The sequence below is a fragment of the Balaenoptera borealis genome, assembly GCF_965194805.1.
Source record: "Balaenoptera borealis genome assembly, chromosome: 3".
In the NCBI taxonomy this organism is placed as follows: domain Eukaryota; kingdom Metazoa; phylum Chordata; class Mammalia; order Artiodactyla; family Balaenopteridae; genus Balaenoptera; species Balaenoptera borealis.
In genome coordinates this window covers 183,908,654-183,934,612 of record NC_138866.1, presented here as the reverse complement: position 1 = coordinate 183,934,612, position 25,959 = coordinate 183,908,654, and the positions used below count along the sequence as shown (strand labels likewise).

The following is a 25,959-nucleotide window of genomic DNA, read 5'->3' as shown; positions in this document are numbered from 1 at the left end:
GAAGACAGACCAGTTTTAGTTACGGGGAAATGAGCAGCACCGCCGACCCTGTGTGCTGTGGGAGACAAGGTCTAGTTAATACTTGACCCAGCTCGTGGATTTCGAAGTGGAAACAAATCCATAGCTGCTAATTAGCTTTGTGTTTACATTAAAGCTTTTTTGTGTGTGCTTTTTTCCCCACTAAGTAACAGTGAATACAGGCAGGCTGTTCTCTGTCACACTCTTTGTGATTACTGTTGTGCCTTAGAGTGTTTAGAACTGATGTGCTCTCATGCCATCAGATCAGTCAGTTGAGAGTGGCTTTTCCATGTGACTAGATTTCAGCAATTAAAACTGTGGTAATGGGGGGCTTTGTAATGCTTTTCTAAAGTCACTATGATGTTAGTTTCGTGTCATTCTTCCTGTGCCTAATACACCTTCTAATCTGTTTAATTTGATATTTTATAGAGTTTTCCATTGTTACCCTTGAAGGTTTTCATAGACTAGGGTCTCCTAAGATATATATGCAGATAATTACATCTTAGACATCTTAGATCAGGGCACTTTTATCTCAAGTCTTTTTCCATATGTATGCCTTGAAAACCATTGACCTTCTTGATATTTCATACCAAGTGATTCAATTGTATTAACGTTTTCTAATTTTCTAAAATGTGTTTTCAAGCCTTATGATTCTGCCGATGACTGGTCTGAGCATATTAGCTCCTCTGGGAAGAAATACTACTACAACTGTCGAACAGAAGTTTCACAGTGGGAAAAGCCAAAAGAGTGGCTTGAAAGGTATTTGCTCATCTAACTGAACAGTATTTCTCGCTCTTGGTTCTACAGGCTGACGTCTCAGGGTGCGAAACCTTCTAAGCTCAGGCTTCTTAGTGCGATGCTCACCACTCCTTCATTGCAGCGGTTGGCCCGTTGTCTGTGTTTCCCGTAGTTTCTCTTTACCTTGAAAAGCAAAACCAGAAAAACTAGGACAGATGCGCAGCTGTCCACAAGGGCCTTGTGAACAGTCAGTGTGTTTATGTAATTTAAAAATCTATATTAATCTGTAATCTATCATACATCTTCCCTATAATTTGTATTAGAAAACTTTATCATTCTTGTAGGACAATAATATGTTTCCTTCATATATGTAGAATTATCATTGCAGAGTTTTGGTTGTAGGGTTAATGGCATGTAAATACTGGGTATAATATTGCCATCAGTGAGAAACATTAATGTTGTTTGCTATATCCCATGTCCCACACCAGTTGAATGATATTACTGCCTTGTTTTTTTATGTTCCGTATACAGTTTCTTTGAGCATTTGACCAGAAGTGTTAAATGTAGATTCATTGTATCTCTTGTAATTTTTATGGGTGTATCTTTTATTTTTAGAGAACAGAGACAAAAAGAAGCAAACAAGATGGCAGTTAATAGCTTCCCAAAAGATAGGGATTACAGAAGAGAGGTGATGCAAGCAACAGCCACTAGTGGGTTTGCCAGTGGAAGTAAGTATTAATTTCTTTCTTTGAACCAGTATAATGTTTGATTCATTCCTGTAGTTTGTTTACTTTACAGATTTATGTGCACAGCCGTTTATATAGGTAAACTAAAAGAAATAGAAACATAAAAGGTTTTCTGTGTTGGGTCTGTCCTCTTAACGTGCATCGTTTTGTTCTTGAAATGGTGCACGTGGAGGTGTCCATCACTACCCGTGATGGCTCTAATGCCGCTGAGTTGGTGAAGAAGTAAGATTTCATGCTGTGGATTGACCAGAGACCCCACCCCCATTTACACTGGTCACTGAGAAACCCGCTGCGTTTCAGTCCAGTAACTGAACGATAGCCGCACACAGAGAGTGACGTGAAGTGCCTGTCTTCGTCTGTGTTATCAGCAAGAAGCTTGTTCATCCTTGTATCTGGAAATGGGTTTCACCATGATCGTAGATCTGTGTGTCGTCTCCATACTGTGGGCACCTTCAGGTTCTTTTGAGGTCAGATTTTGTCCGAGTTGGACAATATGGGTAACATACATTTATTTTTAAGTTCAGATACAATTTGAATTTGAAGATTTTACTAAATATATTCTATTCCCAGTGGCTTGTCTTGCCTAGAATAAAATTTAAATGCCACATAGAATTCTTAGGCTCTTCATCAAATTTTGAAGTTTTGAGAATCTTTCGATGTGTTTTGGGAATTCTTAGACTTAAGCGTTTGAATTCTCCTTCTGTAACTCAAAACAAAAAAGTAGGGTTATATTTGTTCCCAGTGGAGGATATTGAATTTTTGATGGGAGAAATTACTTAAGGTGAAACAAATAATATAGTTCTGTAGGACTGAATGTTTAAAGTATGTTCCCTGGAACATTTAACTTTTTATGTTAGTGAAATTGTACCTAATTCTTAGAAAATAACAGTGGTTTAAAGCACTGAAGTTAGGAAATTTAAGAATATTGTATTTTGAGACAGAAGACTTGGGTTGTAATCCCATTTCACTTAATATCTTAAGTAACTGTGACTTTTTGGCGAATAACTAAAAATGAGAGGTTTTCCTTTCCAGGTTAAAAAAAATATAGTGCCCAGCTTGTGGTCCTCCTGAACAAATTGTGGATATCCAGGAAGGAGTGGCTAGATGAGTGTAAAAATAACGTTTTTTGGTTATTGGGCCAGGCCTCTCCATGTAGTGGCTGATGGTTCCTAGAGAAGAAAAGATCAGAGCCTAGTATGTTTGTTCTTTCCAAAATAACCTAATCACTCGTCCTCTCTTGGGGTAATTAGAGGTCTGATAGAAAAGTTGATGGAAGTGAAAATACTATTTTTGGCTGCTTAATAAAAATCTTTAAGGAAATAAAATCAGAGTTGTGGTTTCAAATTATCTGTGTGCATCTTTTTCTTTCAAAAGGGAAATCAGTTTTTTCTTCTTTATGATTTCAGAAGTTAGGCATGTTTGTTATTAAAAGTAGAGAGAGGGAAAGTATTTTAATCTCATGACTCAGGAACACTTGGAGACATACGCTTTTTTCTAGCTGCCTGTGAAAGTATATAAAAACTACATGTGCATGTATTTTACACCAAAAATAGGATTGTATGTTACTGTTCTTAACCTTTTTCTTCTGTTCAATAATGTTTCAAGGATATGGAACTTCCCTGGCGATCCAGTGGTTAAGACTCTGTGCTTCTACTGCACGGAGCGCGGGTTCAATCCCTGGTTGAGGAACTAAGATCCCGCGTGCCGCGTGGCGCGGCCATAAAAAATTAAGAAAAAAATGTTTTCCAAGGATTTGTTTCCTTTTGCCATTTTATAGTGCAACGTACGTTAACTGCATGGTGTCCCGGTTTTGGACGTGCCCCCATTCGTAAATAATCCTCTCTCCGTGGATACCCGCGTGGTTTTTAGCTTCTTCCTGCAGTGAACAATGCTGTTGTTGCTATTTCTGCCCACTTCCCTGATTACTTCCTTAGCTAAATTCCTAGAAGTGCAGATGAGGAGTCGGTGGGTCTTTGTTTGTACTGAAATGTACTCCTGTATCACACTTCTTGAGTTTTAAGTAATGTTTGAGAAAGGGCTGCAGCTGTATTGCTGCTACTTTTTTTTTAATTGGTCAGCTGACTGTACTTGGCGTGATAGTAATAATGGTCACTAGGCACTGAAGTGCTTAACTTTGTGTATCCAAAAAATGCTGCCAGAGTCTCCTATGTGTCTGGTACGTTGGTGTTCACGTAGGGTAGGGCCTAAAGCTCTGTTGTCCCGAACAGCCAGCTAAAGAGGTGTGCGTGTGGAGGGGGCAGGGAAGGTTGGGAACATTTCATACATAAAGAGGTAAAGGTAGGAAAAAAGATTCTTAAAGAGCGTTTTTGTGTTTCGGGAGTTTTGGCAATGTAGCAAACAATATCCACAGTTTGACAGTGAAGTTGTAGGGGTAAAATTTTAAATTTGGTATTACTGCTGCTGTAATTGTACTGGCGTAGTTGTATTATTGATTATTTTTATTACCTTTAATCGGTGCCTCACAGACTGATTGCTCTGTGGTTAGAGAAACTTTAACTTGGGTTCCTCAGCAGTGGCACGGATGGCGCTTGGGGTCAGGGAATGCGTGTGGATTCCGTCCTGTGTTGTAGGACGTAGAGCATTACACCTGGCCTCTCCGTGCCAGCCCCGGTAGCACACCTCTCCTCGCCCAGTGGTGGCACCCAAAATTGTCTGCAGATGTTTGCTGAGTGTTCTTGTCGTGGGGCTGTGCGGATGGAGTCCCTGCTGAACGGCGTCGCGTCTCGAGTCGTGAGCAGGAGAAGGCTGTTGGCGCCATAGCGCCCTCGTGTGCTGTAACGCTCTGCAGTGTCTCTGCTGCAGGTGTGCGCTGACAACTTGAAAACTGCTTTGCGGTTTAAGCCTACTTCCTTCTTTGTGCGCTCGTGCTCTCTAGACTTGGAGGAACCATGAACTGGAAAAAACGACACAGTATTCAACAGAGAGGGCATCCTTTGGTAATATCATTACATATCATGTGCTTGAATCTTAAGGTGTTTTTCTCCTTGGAAGTTGCTTTAATCCTTCAGTTACTGATGAGACTGTTGTAATCTAGGCTGGAGATTTTTTGACAAATACATATTTTGTTACTGTGATTGTTGAAATTTTCCTTCTTTTGTACTCTTTTTGCGGAAGCAGAAGTACTTTTGAGTTTAAAATATTTTTGTGGCTTTAAATTGGGAGAGGATCTGTTTTTAGCATGACTGATAATACTGGGTATATTTTTCTGACGTTGCTGCAGATGTAGGGCTGCTGTTTTCAGATGGCATTATCTATAACTTGATTTTATAACTAACTCTGGTATTTGTTAGCATGATTAAAAATATGAATTGATGTGCTTATTGAATGCAGAGTTCTTTATAAAATTCAGCCATCCCAAAATGAGGTCATTTAAGCCCTAGTACCAACTACTTTAGAGCCCACTAATTAGCTACTTCAGTATTCAGAAAAATCAGGCTAACAACAAAGTAGTATTCCTTTGTAGTTGAACCACTGTGGATAATTCAGTCAATTATTAGAACCAAGATCCATATTTTAAAAGAATGGACCGTTTACCTTTTCTATTTTTAAAATAATTTTTTTTTATTTGAGTAAAATGTTATACCTCTCCATATATTGATCTTTTAAAAAATGTTCTGTTTGAGCCATGGTGTGGTTCTAAAGAATCCCCCAAAACTAGTAGCCCACTTGAAATCTCAGTATAGATTAAGTACTTAGAGTTGAGCTAAAATTCCTCTTGCAGTATTGGAATATTTATATGCTAGTGGTGAAACTGCAGGCGCTACCTGGGCTTGCAGTTTTATAAAAAGATGTTAAACACAAGTATGTTGGTAAATTGGCTGATGTTAAAGACAGGATTCTAACGTCATCTTTTTTCTTCCCCTTCCGTCATTTCCGACATCTCTTTTTCTGAACTCTGAACTAAAGTGGAAGACAAGCATTCCAGTGATGCCAGTAGTTTGCTCCCACAGAATATTTTGTCTCAGACAAGCAGACACAATGACAGAGACTACAGACTGCCAAGAGCAGAGACTCAGAGTAGCTCTGCGCCAGCCCAGCACCCCATCAAACCAGTGGTCCCTCCAGCTGCTGCCCCAGGCTCTGTGCCTTGTAGTCCATTCACGCCGCAGTCTGATCACCAGCCAAAGAGATCATTCGATGCTAATGGAGCATCTGCTCTCTCAAAACTGCCTACACCCACATCTTCTGTCCCTGCACAGAAGACAGAAAGAAAAGGTATGCCGTTATCACTAGATGCTGCACGTTGAACTGTAGTTCCTTGAGTTTCTGATTATATGACATGATTTCCGTTAGCTTAAATAAGACGCTTAACTGTAAATTCTTTTAAAAAGTCTTCTAGAATGTTACTGCATAGATTTAGATCTAGAGTTAGCCATATTTAGCTTTTTTCTTTTTCTTTTTAATTACGAAGCCTCAGAACTGTTTTTTGCCTTTGACACTTTGAAGTCAAGTGCTTAATTTATAACAGTTAGTAATGGATACAATAACTTTTCACAGCTAAATGACTGTCCCATCATACTTGTATAAAGCAATTTTTGGTTTTTGTGATAATTATCTTCATGATATAGTTTAGAAATTGTCTCAATTTTCTATTAACATTTAATATGAATAGAGACATTTAAAAACTTGTCATTTCCGCATGCATGCAACTATTGGTTTCAGTTTGTGAATTAGAAAACTGAGTTGTGGGCCATAAGATAAGGAGTCTTAATGTCTGAATTATGAGTTAAGTCTGAAGAGTAGAAGTTGAACTTTGCAACCCAAATTGTGTTTATCCAACTCGGTGCTAATAACCATAGAAGGTTCAGAAAAACTGTGGCAACCACCACTTGGGGGGCAATGCATAATGGAAGAAGCAGGGTGATGGGATAAGCCTATTTCATAGACCAGCCACAGTCCCAGACTTAACCCAGTTTTGAGGAGCTAAGGAAATTTGAGAAGCATTAAGTAAATAAATCACCTTCGGTAGACCCCTTAGCAGATGAATTAGCAGATTAGCATCAGTAAATGTTGAGGAATTTTTATGTCCTTTGGGTTTAGGAGATGCTGTGTGGACCTAATGAGTCTTTAAGCTTTTACTCTATTGTCTGACTCATTATTTCACATTGATTTGACTTGTTGGCAGAGGATTTAAGTAATTGGGTTTCTTTTGCTTCTAGTTTGCTCTCCTTTTATGTATGTTGTTTGAATTTCCCCTGTAGCAGTTGTTACACATTACTAAACATACTTTCATCATACAGTGCATCATATATAAACAGGTGATTCCAGATGTTGTCAGATTTCCCAAAGATGGCTTGTAACAAAATTCATATGCACAAGTCGTATTTGCCCTGATGCGGAATTAAATTTACAAAAGGGAATTCCTGAGAGAGAAAATCTGAATTAATGCATTAACTGTTAGTGTAGTAATACTTTCTAAAGGATGTTTTTGGTTTTTCAGTTCTGCCGGTTTTATTTTGGTTACAGAAAAAATTTATTTAAAAAACACTTCTCAGTTTGAAAAAAAAAACAACCTTTGACCTTCAGAAAGATCTTTGGTCTTTATGTCATATTACCTGTTGTTCGCGCTTACCTCCGTCTTGGACTGTTTTCTCCCCTGACTGCTGGTGCTGCCCTTCAGTCCCCTCGCTCTCTTCTCTTCTCGCTCCGTAAATAGCAGTGGAGCGCAGTCTTCACTGTGGTTTGTTCTGTTTTCTTGCCCAGCATGTCCTCTTTTGCTGGGTAGCAATTCTCATGACTACCTTGTCTACATAAGTGACTCCCAAATCTTTATTTCTAACTCACACACGTCTGCTTCCTTCTCCAAGCAGTTGGTATTTGTTAACATCTCCCCAGAATATAGTGTGTCCCAAATTCCTCCCTTTTCCCTCAGTTTTTAGGTTCTCAGTGACAACACTATCCTCCCAACCATTCCATGTTCTTCAACATTCTTGCCCATCCATCCATCAACAAATCTTGGATTCTTCCTCCTGTGTCTTACCGGCGTGTATCGTTTCGCTCTCTCTTGTTATTGCCACTGCCATTATTGAGACTCAGGTCATTGCTCTTGAAATAACCTTCTGATAACTGCTGTGCTTCCTTCTACCCAGTCTATCCACTGACAGTGACATCATTGTAAAATTTAGATAGGATGGTGTTATTTCCTTGCTTAAAATTTTCTAACGGTTTTATCCAAAGGAAAAGTCCATACTTCTCAGTAAGATGATAGCAAGTCCGTGACAGTCTGGTTGCAGCCTGTCTTACTAGCTTGATCTCCAGTATTTCACTCTTAAACATTCCCTGTATAATTCATCTGCTGCAAACTTGTACAAAGTTTTTTAGATCGTGTTATGCTCTTTCATGTTTTGATCCTTTGCTGAAAAGGACATATTCTTTCCTCCATTTCCATTCTGTTGAACTCAGTACTCTTTCTTTAAGGGCCAGCGTTGATGTCCTTAGGTTCTCAGTTAACCTCTCAAATACTTTGTTTTTTTTGTCTGTTACTGCACTTACCACTTTATCATTTTAGTTCCTTCAATTAGACTATCCTGTGTAGGGTCAGACGTTATGATTTATTGCATTTTGTACTTTTTTCACTCCCTGACCTCTCCCTCGAAGCTTCAAGCACCATTCCTGACAAACTTAACGTAATTAAAGATTAACTGTGTACCAGGTTTGGTGCTAAATGTTTTGTACACATTTTAGGTTATTCCTTAAAACAACATTGTGAGGGAAAGAATTGTCTTCTTAGATACGAAGAGCCTGCACATTGCTGAAGTTTAAACATATGGTGTAAGAGGCTGCTTCTCCAAAATCCATGTTCTTTCCATAAAACTGTACGTAATGAAAGACATCACCAATCTATATTAGTTTGGACTCCAGTAATTCAAAACTCCTCACAGATCTTAGGTGATTCATGTTTAAATTCTACAAAGTGTGTTTGCTGATCACAAACTTTATATGAAAATTTTATAATATAGTAATTTTAAACTTACAGGAAGAAACTTGATTACCTTGGAGTTGCCTAGGTGTATAGGGAAAATAGTACAGTCTTACCAAGTATTTCCCCTTGCGTGTGAATTGAAGACAATATTGTTTCCTTAAATAAATTGTATAACAATTTGGATCTTTTCAGATTGTTTTCCGGTTAGTCTTAAGTTTGTGAAAGGTCCATTAATTTGCGGTATATTTTTTTCCTCAGTGGAGACATCCATGTTATTTAAGTGAAGCTTCCTATTGACTGTTCTCATCAACATAGTGAATTCCTTGTTTGGATTTTCCTTAACAAATAATTTATATTAAGAGGTTGATGGTTCAAATAAGATAGGTCTCTTGGTCTTAAGTGCTATTAGTATAGCTAAACTGTATTTAAGGATGACAGCAGTAGAATGCTCTAATAAATAACAGAAGAGCAGGAACTTTGTCCTAACCACTGCTGTGTCCTTAGTACCTAGAGGCAGTCAGTCAGTATTTGTGGTATATGGATAAGTAAGTGAAAGAATGGTAATGCATGTGTTGGCAGTTGGGGAAGCACCTACATTGGTCACGGTTTAAGAAATGTATTTGGAGAAAAAGAAGAGTGTTAACATGTGTTGTGCGTCTAATTAAAGAAATAGATTTAGATCTGTTTAATGCCAGTGTGTCTTTCGATGAAAAGAACCGTAGATAAATGAGTCTGTGCTTGCTTGAGGGACAGAAGTGTGGAGGAGCTGGGAAGCTCTTGGGTTCTGCAGAGAATAAACCTAGTGTTAGGCAGGGTGAGACAAGGGTGTCAGGTGCCTCCTTTTAGATTTATATCTGTTTCTTATGGTAACATTTGAACATCTCTTGGCAAGACTCCTTTATTGGACAGCCATATAACAAAGTACAGAGAAACTCTGATGTGCTTAAAAAAAAAAAAAGTCTAAAACTGAATTTTATGGGCTGGCAACCCATTGACCATTCTAAACTGGTCCTGACCCCAGCCTCTTTTCCAGATTTGTGAAATGACAGAATAGGCAGGAGACGTGGGTCCTTGTTTTTTGATGTAGCCAAATAAATGCCAGGGTCAGAAGAGTTTAATGACTTTTAAGTTTCTTATTTAATAATTTAGAGTTATGGTTTATTAACAGAGGTAAGTTTGAAAAGTAAACAGAGCAGCCACAGAAGCAGACCTATTCAGTGACCTCAAGGCAGCTCTCAGGAAATTAGCCTGCCTAAAGAGTCACATAGTTACATGCTGTTCTGTAGTCTTAATCTAATGGGAGGGGATTAGTTGTTCTTTAATGTGAGATGTGAGTTAGTCACTTGGAATAAACTTCCTTTTTGTGTTTTGATGATATTTGTAGACTGGGTGAAGTTAAAATGAACCTGAAGACTTTTCCCAGTGTGTTAAGAGCAGTAATCTTTTATAGCCCACATAGGAGGTCATAGCTGGCTGTAAGTGGGACACATTCAGCCCTTCCTTGCTTTGCTTTAAACTACTTTTCAAACTACTTTTAGGATTACTAAATGTTCATGTAAAATTAGACCAGTTGGCCATAGAAGTACCTAAACATTTGTTGAATAACTGAGGACGTTAACCGGGGGTGGGTGGGGGGCGGTTGGTGTTAGTCTGATTTAGTAAGTGTCACTAAAATGACATTATGTAATACAGATGGCATTTTGATCAGTGGGGCAGGGGGAATACCTGTGATGAAAGAATGTTAGAAAATACTGTTTATAACTTGAGGGGCAAGGAAGACCTTTTAAATGAGGACCCAAAACACATTTGCCTTAAAAAGTTGGTAAATTTGGCTACATAAGACATTTAAAACTTCTCTGTGACAGAGATACAGTAAACAAAGGTTGAAAAAAAAAATAACAAAATTGGGAGAAAATATTTGCAACAAATATGAATAACAGTACATTAAGGATACATTAAGAATTCATCAAAGCAGTATGAAAAAAAACAATCCAATAGAAAAATGAGCAAAGTATATGAACAGGCAATTACAGAAGAGGAATTTTAAATTGCCCGTCTTGCTTTAGAACAGTTAGAAAAACCAGCTCCAAATGGAGCAAGGACCTTAACTTAGGAGCTAAAAACTATGAAACTGTAAGAAAGCAAGGGAAAATCTTCATGAGACAGGACTTGGTAGTGATTTCTTGGATATGACACCCAAAGCACCGGCAACAGAAGAAAAAAATAGATATATTGGACCTCATCAAAATTAAAAACTTTTGTGCATCAAAGGACACTCTAGAGTGAGAAGACAACCCATGGAATGGGAGGGAATATTTATAAGTCATGTCTGATAAGGGATTAATAGCCAGAATATATAAATACAAAGTCCTGGAACTCAACAATAAAATGAAACAGCTCAGTCCAAAAATGGGCAACGGAGTTGATGCAACATTTTTCCAAAGAACATAGTCTGATGGCCAGTAAGCACATAAGAAGGTGTTCAGCATCATTGGTCAACAGGGAAAGAAAATCAAACCACAGTGAAATATCACTTCACACCCATTAGGATGACTACTGTATATATATTTTAAAAAACAATAGAAGACAACAAGTGTTTTTGAGGCTGTGGAGATTGAAACCCTTGTGCATTGCTGGTTGGAATGTAAAATAACACAGCTGCTGTGGAATACAGTTTGGCAGTTCCTCAAAAAATGAAACATAAAATTACCATAGGATCCAGTGATTCCATGCCTAAGTATGTAATCAGAAGAATTGAAAAGCAAGGAATCAAACGGGTATTTATACACCAGTGTTCGCAGTAGCACTATTCACAATAGCCAAATGGCAGAAACAACCCTAGTGTCCACCAGCAGATAAAGGATAAACAAAATGTGATATATACATATATGTGTGTGTGTGTGTGTGTATATATATATATATATATATACACACACACACACATATTCATATATATATACACATGCAGTATTAGCCTTAGAAAGGAATGAAATGATGATAAACGCTGCAACATGGATGAACTGTGAAAACCTTATGCTAAGTGACACAAAAGGACAAATATTGTGTGAGTCCACTTATGGGGTACCTCGAATGGGCAGATTCATAGAGAGACAAACTAGAATAGTGCTTACTTTGGGCTTGTGAGATTGGGAGCTATAGTTTAATTGGGTAGAGAGTTTCTGTTTGCAAAGATGAAAAAGTTCTGGAGGTGAATTGTGGTGATGGTTGCATGACAGTGTGAATGTACTTAATGCTACTGAATTGTAAACCCAGAAATGGTTAAAATGGTAAATTGTATGTTGTATATTTTACCAGCATAAAAGAATTCAAGAGAAAGATTACCAATACAATATTGGAAATGAAAATGAGATTTTTCACTCTTAAAGTTGGTGATAATTAACAGTTGAATGTAGGGAAACACAATTGGTAGGAGTGAATAAGATGGTTATTATGGAGGTCACTTAAGTAAAATCTGTTAAAAGTTTTAAAATAGGCTTATCCTCTTTGTATGTATTAGCATAAAGATTTTCTCGGTTGAATAAAAGAGCAAGTTGCAAAAACATAATTGTTATAAAACATCAATCAATGCCATACTTATTTTTATGTACATTTTAAATGCATAGAAAAGTTCTGGACAGACACATTTAAAATTATGAATTATAGAGTAAAAAATAAATTAAAATGAAAGTCACAGATTATATACCTGGTGTTGTCATCTAGTTATTTTATGGTTTTTTCTACTACACTTGTATACTTTGTTTTCCCTTATGATTCCTCCATGTTGTAACACCATTACTACACAATGAAACAAGCAGGCTGCCCTTGTTGCATCAGTAGTTTGAGCTTTGTTCCCATATCCTGTTTAGTATTATGACAGCAACTGTCAGAGGATTGTGGGAAATTAATGTTTAGAAATGCAGTCAGTACCTTTTACTCTTTACGTGCAGTATCTTGTTAGATCTTATTGCAGATTGAAGAGGAGTTATTTGGCATACCAGAAAAATGTAGGTCAGAAAATTTTGACTTTGGTCTGTGTTGTCTTGGGTATTTTGAAAGGGTGCCTATAATTAGAAGAGGTGAGTGGTTATTACCTTAAGCCTTAAAAAGTTAGGTTATGGTACATTTCTCTCTGAAGTCTAGTCTTTGGTAGGTTACTCCCCCTACTGGTAAAAATTGGAAGTATAAATGAATAATTCATAATTACAAGCATAAAGGGAGAGAAAAAGGTTTTATCAAAGCTAATGTACACAATTTAAATTAAAATCAGAGTAACATACTTATTTCATGGCTTACAATAAGAATTGGTTAGAGTAGAGATCTACAAATGATAGAAAAACATCAGGTAGGAAAGTGACCTTAAAGCTCATTTTAAGTTTAAAATACCGTAGGACGACATCACCACATATCCTTAAAAAAATTATAGGGACGCGTGCGCGTGCACACACACACACACACACACACACACACACACACACACGCACACAAAATAAAAAAATAAACGTGCTAGAGCTAAAATTGGATACTGTTGTTTTGCCAAAAGCTGAAAAAATAGGCTTAAAGCAACCTAGGTTTCTTTAATGCTTGGAAAAGTTTGCATTTAAAGAATGAGACTAGAGGCTGACGTTAAAAAGCAGAAGAGCCTTTTGAAATGGCTTTGTAATGTAAAACACTACGTTAATTTTCTTACTTAAATTCATTATTTGTTTTTATTTTCAAAGATCCGGATTTTTAATTTTAGTTTGATACAAAACTGTTTAAACATGAAGTATGTTAACCTAACATTGTAACAGATTCCGGATTAAAAAGACAAATAGAAATGTTAATTAAAATTAAATACCTGTGTAGAAAAAGCACAATTAATGACTGTGTATTTGTTCCGAATAGTTGCTTGTTGCCTTTGAGTGTTTAAAAAAAGAAGAAGGGGGTTGAGGATTTTATGATTATTAAAATGAATCTAAATAAGTTAAGTTTGTCTCTAAGGCTATGTAGTAGTACTTAGCTTTATGAAACATAGCATAAAGTGAGCTGTTCATTGTCTGCTCAATGAATTATCTTTGGAGACCTTAGGCTTTTCTCCCCATTATAAGTTTTGAACCTAGAGCTTAAGAAAAACAGCACAGACACGTGCACCTGAGCCTTTCTTGCCGAGTCAAGCATCCAGTCCTCAAGTACATGCTGATGCCATCTTGCTGCCAGATCCCATTTTGCACCAGAGCTACACAGATAAATACAACAAAATTCTTCTCCTGAAAGAGTTCATTTTCTGATAGAAGGGCGAGAGAGAATAAGCTACATAATAGGAGATGCTGGGTAATGTCTGTGGTAGGGCGCTCTGAACGCAGAGGAGCGGCACCCAACCAGTAGCTTTCGTTTATATTTTAGTGGTGAAACCAAGGCTGCCTTTCAGGGTGGCGCTTTATATTGTTATCACATTCAGTCGTTTTTCTCAATTATACTTCTAGATGGAGGCAAGTAGTATTAAAAATGTTTAAGATGTAACATACTTCGGGAGGGCATTTGTATGGGTGTGTCCTTTAGGAAGAAGGGGGTGAGTGGAGCTGTTTTTAAAAATAAGTCACTAGTGTGAAAATAGCATGCTGAAGACCTACCTGGAAAAGCAGTTTAGCTTTGCTGTCTCTGACCTTGCCCTTTCTCCACTAGTTCTCTGTGTTTGTGCTGTATTTTTAAAAATTTTGTTTTGGTTTTGTTTCCTTTGGCTTTTTAAAGTTAAAAGGAATCTGGGAAGTTCTCTATTTTTCATAACCAGCAAGGTGTGCCAGAATCACCCATAGAGCTCTTGGAAATTCACCATATGCTCGGACACCCCACCCCCGCCCCATTCATTAGAACTGGGGTGGAGCCCTGGTATCTGTTTTCTGTTTTTAAACTTTGATAAGTCCTACGCAAAGTCAGACCTTTTAAAAAGAGAAATTCTGGCCTTTAGAGATGTTAACTTGCTCAAGGTTCCCGTAAGTATTGAGTAGTAGTAACTGGTTTCCATACTGTTCGTTAATAATCTCTCACAGGACTGCAAAAGAAATCCTTCCTCAGGATACACGTTTTTATTTACATTGTTACTTTATTTCTTTGCGGTGATATGTATCTTCTGTTTTGGAGTGTTTTCCTTTTCCTGGATTGAATGGCAACACTGAAGAATTTTCAAGCCTGTGTTAATTTTTCAAATCTGTGGATAGATTTAGCAGCATTGAAAGAAATTTGGAAACAACCTACACCTTCTCCAACTCCTATCATTATAAAGGCAGAGGAAAACCATAGTAAATGTAACAAAAGGGTCATTTCAGAGGGATATAAGTACTAATTTACTTCATGCAGGAAGTAAAAACAGAGATAACTTGTTTCATTCTAAACATCATTAAGATGCCCCTGAACTGTTTATTCCTTAAGCTGAACCTTAAGGTATATCATCTGGAGAAAACTGCTGCTATAGTCTATATTGCCTCATAAAATGTAATAACTGACATAAGGAAGTAATAAACTTTTCACAAGGAAGATCTTATTTCCTTCAAGTTTCTTTATACTTGTTTATGATTCCAAAACAGCAAAGCTGAACACGGTAGGCAATCTGCTAGACTTAGAGACCCTCCTTTAAAATGTGTGCCTTTTAAAATGAAAGTATCTGCCTTACAAAAATGAATATGTCTTAGACCTTCTGAGTGGATCATATGAGATAAACACATCCGTGAAATCTAGTGACAGCAGCTATCGTCTCTGGGTCTTCTGACCATTACAGTAGCATAAAAAGGCCGTGGAGGAGGGGTTTTGTTTTTGGCAGTAAACTTGCTATTCAGTAGTAATTCCCGACTTCTTTGGGGCCATGATGATTAATGAATGTTTAGTTCCTAGAATTGGGAGTGAAGATTTATACTTATTAGGTAGCAGTGTGTAATATTCAAATGTAGTGTTCCTGAAACATTTATACATCATAGTAGCAGTCTTAATTCAGTTATACAATGTATATGTGAGCTTGAAAATCTCTAAGAAATGGATATATATGGGAAATTCAAGAGCCTTTCAGCCAAGATTGTAAGAGACTATGTATGAATATCTTGAATAAACTATTCTTAATGTCGTTAACCCATTGGACCTCTGTTTCTAATTCTTTCCTCCATGACGGTGACTGTATTAGTAAAATTTCATGGTATAAAAATACCAGTTGATGTTCTTTTTCCTGTTGGTGGACATGTGTTTTGTTTCTAGTTTTGTGCTAAAATAAAAAAAGAAGCATAACACTGTTATGAGAATTGTTGAGTATTTTTCCAGATTTATGTACATTAGAGTTTCTCTAAGGGTGTATACCTAAGGGGAATTACTGGGTCGTGAAGTGCATGTAGCTCCAGTTTTTCTAGATAATGTCAAGTTGTTTTTCCAGTGTGGTTATATGAGTTTAGTCTCCACCTGAGATGTTAGGTGTTTCCATTACTACTTGAGAACATTCGGTATTGTTAGACTTTGGACATTTTTGTCAGTCTGATGAACATAAAAGAATATTCTGTTGCTTTTTAGTTTGCATTTTCCTGATTATCAATGAAATTGAGCATCCTTTGTGTTTTTAAGCCATTCACATTTCTTCTGTGAATTGTCTCTTCATGTCTTTTGTTCACCTTTCTATTGTTTAGTTTGTCTTTTTTGATTTATAGGAGTTCCTTAAAGTATTTTGGTTACCAGTACTTTGGGTTTAATTGTTTTGCTCTTTGTTATTTTCTGCATCCTCACATCAAAGTTATTTTCCTCTGTTTTCATCTACTAGTTCTAAAGACTTAAATACATATATAGAAGTCTAACCTGCCTTAAATTGGTTTTGTTTTAAATGTTAAAGTTTTTATGTCTGGCAAGGCATGTCAGTAGCTGTGTTCTTTTTATTAAAGCATTTTGTGGCTCTTACTAGCCCATACGTCTTCAAAATAAGTTATAGAATTGGCTTGTCAAATGCTACCAAAATGCTATTGGGCTTTTAATTTCAGTTACGTTGAATCTGTATAAGTAATTTGCAGTGATGGCTTTCAAAGGATAATTTTTTATGCATGTTTTATGCTTTTTTTGGTTTATTTTTAAACACTGAGGTTGGGGTCTTGTGGGAGTTTCTTGCTTTTAAAAGTATCTTTTTTAGTGCTAATAATCATTAAGTGGTACAAATAGAGGTAGTTCATTACTTTGTATATTTAATTCCGAAGAGGAGTATGCAGTCCTAAAGCTCAGTTGTACGGATGGAAGTTCAGGGTAGGAGGGTCTCGTCCTAGTCATCACATCCTTAGTCCGTTCTGGGGTGCTTACCACCGTGCCTCTCCTGATCGGCGTTAAGGCCGGTGTCATGCTTAAGTAGACTGTTTTTGTGGTCATAAGCATTTTCACCTTATTTTGTGATGCATAGAAATTAAGTCTTGGAGAGTTGTACTGTCCCTTTATATCCTAATGGAAGCTTATTTGGAAGTGTAGTTAATACAGGACAATACCATGGAGATATTGTGGGTTCAGTTCCAGACCACCACAGTGAAGCAGGTCTCACAATACAAGTCAAATGAATTTTTTGGTTTCCCAGTGTAATATAAAAGTTGTGTTTACACTATACTGTAGTCTATTAAGTGTGCCATAGCATTATATTTAAAAAACAAAGTATGCCTTAATTAAAAAAGAATGCTGTTGGAAAAATGGCACGGAGAGACTTGCCCAATACAGGGTTGCTGCAGAACCTTCAATTTGTTGGGCGGGCCGGGGGAGAAGAAAAAGGCAGCAACTGCAAAATGCAATAAAGGCAAAACGCAATACAAGAAGGTGTGCTTGTGCATGTGTTTGAGACAGCATTACTAGTAGAGTGTGGTGCTGTGAGACTCAGACATGGGTATGGTAGAGTCACTGCCTTGCCAGGTTTTGTGACTTCAAGCAAGTTATGTAATCTTTTTCAGTTTTCTCATCTATGAAATCAGGATATGAAATGTCTTCCTCATATCTAGTCAGCCAGATATTTACTGAGTCCCCTCTGTGCTACCTTATAAATATTAAATGAGGTTACTTGAGTTAGGTGCCTGCCACGTGGGTGTTGCTTGTTTGATGTTGGTTCCAGTTTCCTCTATTGAAGTAATGTTTTTCAGCTTTATTATCTCCTTTTTATTTAGAATCTACATCAGGAGACAAATCGGTGTCACACTCTTGCACAACTCCTTCCACGTCTTCTGCCTCTGGACTGAACCCCACGCCTGCCCCTCCAGCCTCTGCTTCAGCAATGCCTGTCTCTCCTGTCCCCCAGTCACCAATACCTCCGTTACTGCAGGACCCAAATCTGCTCAGACAGTTGCTTCCTGCTTTGCAAGCCACGCTGCAACTCAACAATTCTAATGTGGACATATCCAAGATAAACGAAGGTAGAGTTTTCATTGTGATAATTTCTACAAAGTTCATCTGCATTGTGCAAAATTACGTAATTCGTAAAATCCCCAATATAGGAATGGTCTTTGTTTCATTTTGAAATTCACATTTGAACTTCATGCTTTGGAGTTTATATCCCCCATAGCTTTTAAGGTCTTTGTTACTGTAATTGAATTAGCAATACTTGGATTTTCTGTATATTTTTCAAGACTTGCTGTGTACCTGGTAGTTACTGGAGATAACTGTTCCGTCAGCTTAATGTATATGGTGATTTTTTTTTTTCTTTTTAAGTGAAAACAGAAAAAAGAATATTTGCTAAAACTGATATGAAAACACCTGGTTTCTAACATATTTCAAGAAATCTCATGTATATCGGTAAATGATTATTTGGAATATTTAAAATATGCTAATTACTAAGAATAGGAATTCAGGTAGTTCTTAAACTACTTAAACAATTTTGAGAAGGGAAGTAATGGGTAACATTATGCTCTTTTTCCTAGTTAACTGCATTGTTAATTCCAACTTTGCTTTTCAGTGTACTGCTAAAGTATTTGGGCAGCCACCTCAAAGAAGTCTGAATAAAAGTGGATGTAGTTTTTAATTCGTAAACCATTCAGATTGAAACATTTAAGCCTTATGAACATTGCAAAATTTTGTTTGTGTACACTTCCACATAAGTGGTTAAATTCTTCCTTTATCCTAAAAATGGAGGTATCTTAGGCTAGTTGGTCATTAATCTTCCATTCTTATTCTCTTCAGCATTTCTTGATAGGTGAACATTTTACTGGGCAAAGTGGGGCTTTTAAACATTTTGAAGAAATGATAGCCTAAGCAAATGTCAATAATAAAAGATCTTACGCTTCAAAAATACATGGTATTCCAAAGTACCCAGATTTTTAATATCCATTTTTGAAAGCTTGTTGTGGGTGAGTGTTGATGTAGGGTTTGAGTGCTCAGCTGGTCTAATAATGCAATCGCATGAAATAACTGCTGTTTATCCAGTTAATTCCAAGTAATGTACTAAGTACGTTGCCTATGTACGATAGGTTTCTGGTATAATCAGAAGTTCCGGTGAATACTCTTTGCTGTTTTAAAAGTCTCATAGAGGAGTTTCCTTTAACTGGACACCTAAACTTTACTGTAAAGGAAACTCTACTGTTTTATTATATAAACCCATTAAATGTCTTTGCCTCTGCCTCAGATCACTTCACATCTCTAGGCTCATTGTATTACTCCTATCTTCTAGACTTTTATTTTGGGAGTTCTAGTATGGAAACACTCCAGATTTTTTCTGGGTTCCTTTTGAGTTTTCAAGTTGTAACTAATACCACATATGCCACTGTGTTTTTATTTGAATTTAAGATATAATATGTTTATAGTTCTTACAGCAGCTGTGACCCAAGCCTCATTGCAGTCTATAATTCATAAGTTTCTTACTGCTGGACCATCTGCTTTCAACATAACTTCTCTGATTTCTCAAGCTGCTCAGCTCTCTACACAAGGTATTTATATTCTTAGATACCTCTAGAATTGTATCTTGGTGGGGGGCAGGTGGAATTCGTAGCAGATTTTTTTTTTTAGTCTTTGAAGAGAGCGTAGCTATGATATTGATTTTATTTTGATTTGTTAACACTGCTGTATACAAGTAGTATTTTTCTTTACCTTTTTAGATGAAACAGGCTTTTGACATATATCTTACACCGTTGCCATCACATCTGCAATATAGTATATATTCAGCATTTAAGTCGTTAGTGAGATACTTTACTCCAAAGCTAAAATAAACTATGATATACCCTCAATCTTTGTGAATCATTGGATCTGTTTTAAGAGTTGAAGTTTGCTTCAAGTTGGTGTTAGATGGGTTTTGACCAGAGGATGTAGAAATGCTCAAGTCCTGCCTTGACTTAGCCAGCCCTCTTCTCCGTGCAGGTACCCAGTGGGGAAGGGACACAGAGGAGCAAACGGGAAATGAGAGGGTTGCCTGGCTTGCCCCCAGCCCCAGTGCAGAAAGCTGCTAAAGTGAGCAGGAACGCCTGGCCCACTGACGCAGCGTGCAGTGAGGGCTGCCAGCCCTTGGGTGGTCTCATGAGGCGGGGACCTGAGGGGGACGGTCAGGCCTCCTGGTAGGGTGGGAAAGAAGCAGCGAGGGTGAGATGAGGCCTTCCGGGGAGCATGTTCGCAGACCTAGTGGGGGCCGCACTGGGCGTGCTGGTCTCGCTCAGCAGCTCAGTTGGTCATTGTGACCCCAGCGAGTGCTTAGATGCTGACTTTTTCAGATAGCTGTTCTCTTTGGGGGTGTGGGGCATGTGGAGAGATGTAAAGATCTCCTGCACATAAACTACAGCGGGTTTTGGTTTATTTTACTCTCCACAGCCCAGCCGTCTAATCAGTCTCCGATGTCTTTGACGTCTGACGCATCATCCCCGAGATCGTACGTGTCTCCGAGAATAAGCACACCTCAGACGAACGCAGTCCCTGTCAAGCCTCTGGCTAGTACTCCTCCTGTTGCATCACAGCCAAAGGTATGTCGCCTTTGCGGGAAACTGGGGAAGAAACCACTTCTGGTTAAAGCAAGTTTCATAATGTTTTAGAATATGTATTGGAGAAGAAGCCCTCTTTGGGGAATGAGGTAGTGGTGGGATGAATGACAGGTGAGTGAGAATAGGTTCAGGTTAGACTCTCAGTTGATCGAGGGCTTGGAGGAGGGAATTGCATCTGCGCCACTTTTATACACTGGTTCTCTTCTCTTTTTTTTTTTTTTATAAATTTATTTATTTATTTATTTATTTATGGCTGTGTTGGGTCTTCGTTTCTATGCGAGGGCTTTCTCTAGTTGCGGCAAGCGGGGGCCACTCTTCATCGCGGTGCGTGGGCCTCTCACTGTCACGGCCTCTCTTGCTGCGGAGCACAGGCTCCAGACACGCAGGCTCAGTAGCCGTGGCTCACGGGCCCAGTTGCTCCACGGCATGTGGGATCTTCCCAGACCAGGGCTCGAACCCGTGTCCCCTGCATTGGCAGGCGGACTCTCAACCACTGCGCCACCAGGGAAGCCCCTGGTTCTCTTCTCTTAATTGGCTTTGTGGATAAAGAAGGTATACTAATTGAGTCTTAATATTTGTAGAATTTTTAGACTGAGATATCAGAGAACATGTTTTTCCAGTGATTTTCTCCATACTTTTTTTTTTTTTTTAACATCTTTATTGGAGTATAATTGCTTTACAGTGGTGTGCTGTATAACAGAGTGAATCAGCTATACGTATACATATATCCCCATATCTCGTCTCTCTTGCGTCTCCCTCCCACCCTCCCTATTCCACCCCTCTAGGTAGTCACAAAGCACCGAGCTGATCTCCCTGTGCTATGTGTCTGCTTCCCACTAGCTATCTATTATACATTTGGTAGTGTATGTATGTCCAGGCCACTCTCTCACTTCGTCCCAGCTTACCCTTCCCCCTCCCCGTGTCCTCAAGTCCGTTCTCTACGTCTGCATCTTTATTCCTGTCCTGCCCCTAGGTTCATCAGAACCTTTTTTTTTTTTTTTTAGGTTACGTATATATGCGTTAGCATACGGTATTTGTTTTTCTCTTTCTGACTGACTTCACTCTGTATGACAGACTCTAGGTCCATCCACCTCTCTACAAATTATAGAAATGAGTCAGTTTCTGTGCTAAGAGCTTTATATGTATTAATTTTCACATCAGCTACTATTTGCTTCATTTAATAGAAAATGAAATCTTCCGTTAAGTCTGATTTTTGTGGTCAAGTCAGATTTTGAGACCTAGGTCTTTCTGAGTACAGAACCCATTTTATTAATACTAAGCTACATTGCCGGGTTGTCCAGGCAGAATCGTACATGCTTGGCTCCTCAGAGCACAGTTAGAAGCTGCTGGTCTCTCTTCTTGCTGGACTGTGGACAGGACCTGACCGTGCGACTGCCAGCTTGATGTTCTTGCTGGGCTGTGGCCAGGACCTGACCGTGCGACTGCCAGCTTGATGTTACGTCCTTGGAGTCTCACGCACTGACTCAGAAGCAGTTCCCCGTCACGCTTGTTCTTTGCTCTGTAGCACACCACCAGGAAAACTTGAGCTATTTGGAGGTTGGAATGTACAGGTTTAATTTTTTTTTAACTCTTAATGGTAACTATAGGAGGAAATTCTTTTTAGTTGTAAAACAGTGGGCTGTTTCAGACTTTCATGCCAAAGAACTCTTTATTCAAATAAAATCATAAGCAGAAGCTTAAAAATAAAAATGTATTGAAACAGCTTGAGCTGGATGGTGGGCCGGATCTTCGGTCTTCTGTTGGCTTATCTTCCCTACGTCAACCGTTGGTCTGTGTGTGTTTTGGGGTCAGTCTAGATTAAGTTTTTAAATTTTGAGTCACAATTGTTAGTTTTTTGTGCAGTTCTTTATTGTTTGCCTGTATTTGATGGGAGAAGAATTACAAGGTGAGTTCTAGCACCAGAGACCTTATCCTTAGAGCTTACAGCTCGTCCTGCGGTGGCGTCCTGAGAGCACGCGGCGTGGGTGGCAGTGTTGGGTGTACCGTCGGTCCTAACGTTGCCACTTCAGATCCTTTACGCAGGTGGCTCTCAGTTTTTTGCATTAAAAACTTACGAGTTGTTTTTAAAAGTAAGTGGACATTTGATCTCACAAAATATTCTTTATAAAAGAGCGTGCTCTTCTGTATTCAGAAGGAGCAGTGCTAACCAGAGTCGCTGGGGGGCGATATTAATTATCCCCCCCTCCCCCCCACCGCATAACAGCCTCTGCTGCCAAGCGGTGAGACTTAATCACAGGTGCCTCTGTCTGCCTTTGTGCCTTAATTTCGGGCTTCCACCTTTGACTGCTTGTTTTTTCTCTGTCGTGTCTGAATGTGAATGATACTGGGTTGGCCAGAGAGTTCGTTTGGGTTTTTCATAACATCTTCCAGAAAAACCCAAATGAACTTTTTGGCCACCCTACTATATGTGTCCCCACTGCAGTCATGGACCTCTTGGTCTGCCTGTATAGGGTGACATCTCTTTGAAGCCCACTCCAGTTGAATTATGTATGGGCCGTAGCTCATTCTCTGATAGACCGGCATATACATTCTCTTCATATGTGGTTGAAATTTGAGCAGCTGTATTTGTATGATGTGGTAACGTATTTATTTTTATTGATACAGTAAATAAATAACAGTAAATCAGAAGAGGTATTATATAGTGTACTGGAAAGAAAACTGGGTTCAAAATCAGGAGAACTAGTTTCTTATGCTGGTTTGCTAAGTAATTTTTTGGCTCAGGGCTGTTTTATGATACTAGATCTAAGTCTCAAAACTTTCTTCTAACTACATGACCTTTGGAAACTCATTTGATTCTACTTCTTTAAATCTCTAGATTATAAAGTGTTTAAGATTACTAACTAGACTTAGAGAAGTATGTGGATTTCGGCCCTAAATGATAATAGTTTACACGATTACATGTGTCTGTATCACTAATACTAATCTTATTAGGTAAGGACAGTTAGGACTACTCTTGTTACCTTAAAAATCACTGAAGAGAAATAATTGGGAAGATAACAGAATAATAACAGAAATAATTTCATTGGTAGAACTTTCGTTCTTATCTAGTTTTCATGCTTTTTGTCTCTGTGGCAGAAGCCTTGTCTCACCAGATTTTGACGTTTCAGGTTAGTACTCCGGTAGTTAAGCAAGGACCAGTTTCACAATCAGCCACACAGCAGCCTGTAACTGCTGACAAGCAGCAAGGTCATGAACCTGTCTCTCCTCGAAGTCTTCAGCGCTCAAAGTAAGTTGATGTTGTGTGTTGAGGCCACGTTGTTTTTTCCTTAATGTGGCATATTGCCGTATTGTTTGGATATTATTTTATATGTGTGTGTGTGTGTGTGTGTGTGTGTGTGTGTATAATATATATATATATATATATATGTATATGTAGTAGAACTTGATCTTGGAAGAATCCATGAATAGCTTAACCATAGTTTTTTGTATTATAAAATTTACAAAGGCAAATCTTACTACAATAAGTAGATTGTTTCTAGTAATGAATCCTGGGTTAATTTGAAGAAAGTGGCTCTTTCTTTAGAATTTTACTTGGTGAAATATGATGGGAGTAATAATATATGATACTTGTAGAGGGCACATGATTTTATACTCCTTCATTAGTTGGAAATGATACCATTTTTAACTTCCTAATAGCAGTTTTAGATTTGAATGTATTGATAAAGCCAGATATCTCACATCTAAAACTTGGGCCAGTATTTTACAACTGGTGTGTGTGTCCGCACGCGCGTGTGTGTCTTTCCTAATAATAGCCTCAACTCTGACCCTATACGGATTGCTTGTCAGACATAGAGCTGTATTGTGTAGAGCTGTACTGTGTTGTCGGTTTTCTTGGTTAATTAACTTTAAATGATTTTCATTTGATTGACTTTCCTATTTTTATTTCTTGTTGTGAGGTGGCAGCATAATTCAGCGGTTGTTTTTATTGTTGTTGTCTGAACAAGCGTTGCGGAGCATATACATGCACATGAGCGTCGTTCCCTTTACAGGGATCGCTTTGGGAAGCTGTCTGCTAGCAGCGTTGCCGTTGCTCAGAACGTTTGGGGGAAATTCTCCTTTTAAATTGGCATTAGAGGCTGCAGTATAATTATAAATATCCTCAGTGGTGAAAATGCTTCATCCTTTGGGAGACTTAGTTTTTGGAAATAACTGATGTGAAGCAGGTAGGAAATCAACTTGGGTGATTATTTATATCCCCAAATCCTAGCCCTAGCCATACAGTTTTAGAAGAAGATAAGCAACCTCAGAGTGTTGCTTTTTTTGGTCTTATTTTGCCACTAAACTCATTCATTGTTTTGCAATTAAAAGTCTATTTTGCTTCACATTATTTCACCCTCTGATTCAGCACTTTATTCTGATATTGAACAAAGACAGTGTACTTTTTCCCCCTCCATATCTTCATGTACTTAAGGTAGAATAACGTGCCTTATATCGAAAACTGTTCAAATGTGACCATTGCTTAGTTACATTCTTGTTAGTGTTTGTAGTATACAGAGTCAACAGGTTCTGCTGTCAAATTTGGGAGAGTACTGATACTTTAAATTCAACTCTGACGTTAGTGTTAAAGGGGCTCTTGTAACCCCCCAAAAGTGTATCAGGAATACACGATATGTAAGTATACTTCGGATTTTAAGTTCTGTTTATTTGATGTTAAAATAATAAATTTTTGTTAGGAATTTGTGTACCTTTAAATTAATGACAGGTATTGACAGACAGTGTCTAGGACACCCAGAGGCCACTTGTAAACGCACTACACGTTCAACTGCGTTTTCTCTTCCGGCAGCCAGAGAAGTCCGTCACCTGGTCCCAATCACACTTCCAGTAGTAATGCCTCAAATGCAACAGGCGTACCACAGAACTCTTCTGCCCGTCCTACGTGTTCATTCACACCTACGCTAGCAGCACACTTCAATGAAAGCCTCATCAAACATGTTCAGGGGTGGCCTGCAGATCACGCAGAGAGGCAGGTACGTTACGTGGTCACAGCAGATGCTTAACCTTTGGATGACCGGCAACTGAATTCTACGCTGAGAAGGTCTAATCTGGACCAGAGGATTCAAGCTGTGTGTAAAACAGCTGACTTCTAATTAGATTGTCTGTGGTCACTTTATAAAATATTCGATGTGGATATTTGTGAGGTAACTTGTTGTGGTCTCACATAAAATATTTTAATTATCAGTATAGCCCCCATTATCAAGTGCTCAGCATTTAGCTCTGTGCTAAGTGCTTTATGTTTGTTTTCTCCACTTTTTAAAACTACTAACCAGTGCAGATAATGAGTTTTCCATTTTACTAATGAGGCCTTTAAGACCAAATAGATTTACACTAGGGTCACCCAGTTTCTGCAGTGTTATGACTCAAAGCCATTGTGCTTTTTCTACTCAACCGGCCACTCTGATAGCTTTAGAACCTGTTAGTGCAGTTGACCCTTGAACAGCTCAGGGGTTGGGAGGCCGACCCTCCACGTCGTCGAAAATCCGAGTACGGTTTACAGTCAGCCCTCCATATCCGGAGTCCGTCATCCTCAGGTTCACACAAGCGTGCGTGGATCATGTAGTACAGTGGTGTTTAT

At 38.4% G+C, this 25,959-nt stretch overlaps 1 protein-coding gene across 6 annotated transcripts in view; it reads left to right on the top strand.

Annotated features, from left to right (window-relative positions):
- The window catches only part of WAC (WW domain containing adaptor with coiled-coil), an 81,554-nt gene that overhangs the window by 51,985 nt on the left and 3,610 nt on the right, over positions 1–25,959 (top strand). For 3 of the 6 annotated variants that reach the window (XM_082386873.1, XM_082386872.1, XM_082386874.1), the window contains exons 5-12: positions 662–777; positions 1,372–1,484; positions 5,430–5,738; positions 17,577–17,822; positions 19,206–19,328; positions 20,200–20,348; positions 23,495–23,613; positions 25,171–25,354. In XM_082386873.1, coding sequence (XP_082242999.1) covers positions 662–777; positions 1,372–1,484; positions 5,430–5,738; positions 17,577–17,822; positions 19,206–19,328; positions 20,200–20,348; positions 23,495–23,613; positions 25,171–25,354 — 1,359 coding nt within the window. Of the gene's footprint in view, positions 1–661; positions 778–1,371; positions 1,485–5,429; positions 5,739–17,552; positions 17,823–19,205; positions 19,329–20,199; positions 20,349–23,462; positions 23,614–25,170; positions 25,355–25,959 lie in introns of those variants that run through there. The other 3 variants (XM_082386875.1, XM_082386876.1, XM_082386877.1) reach the window with 3 other exon arrangements.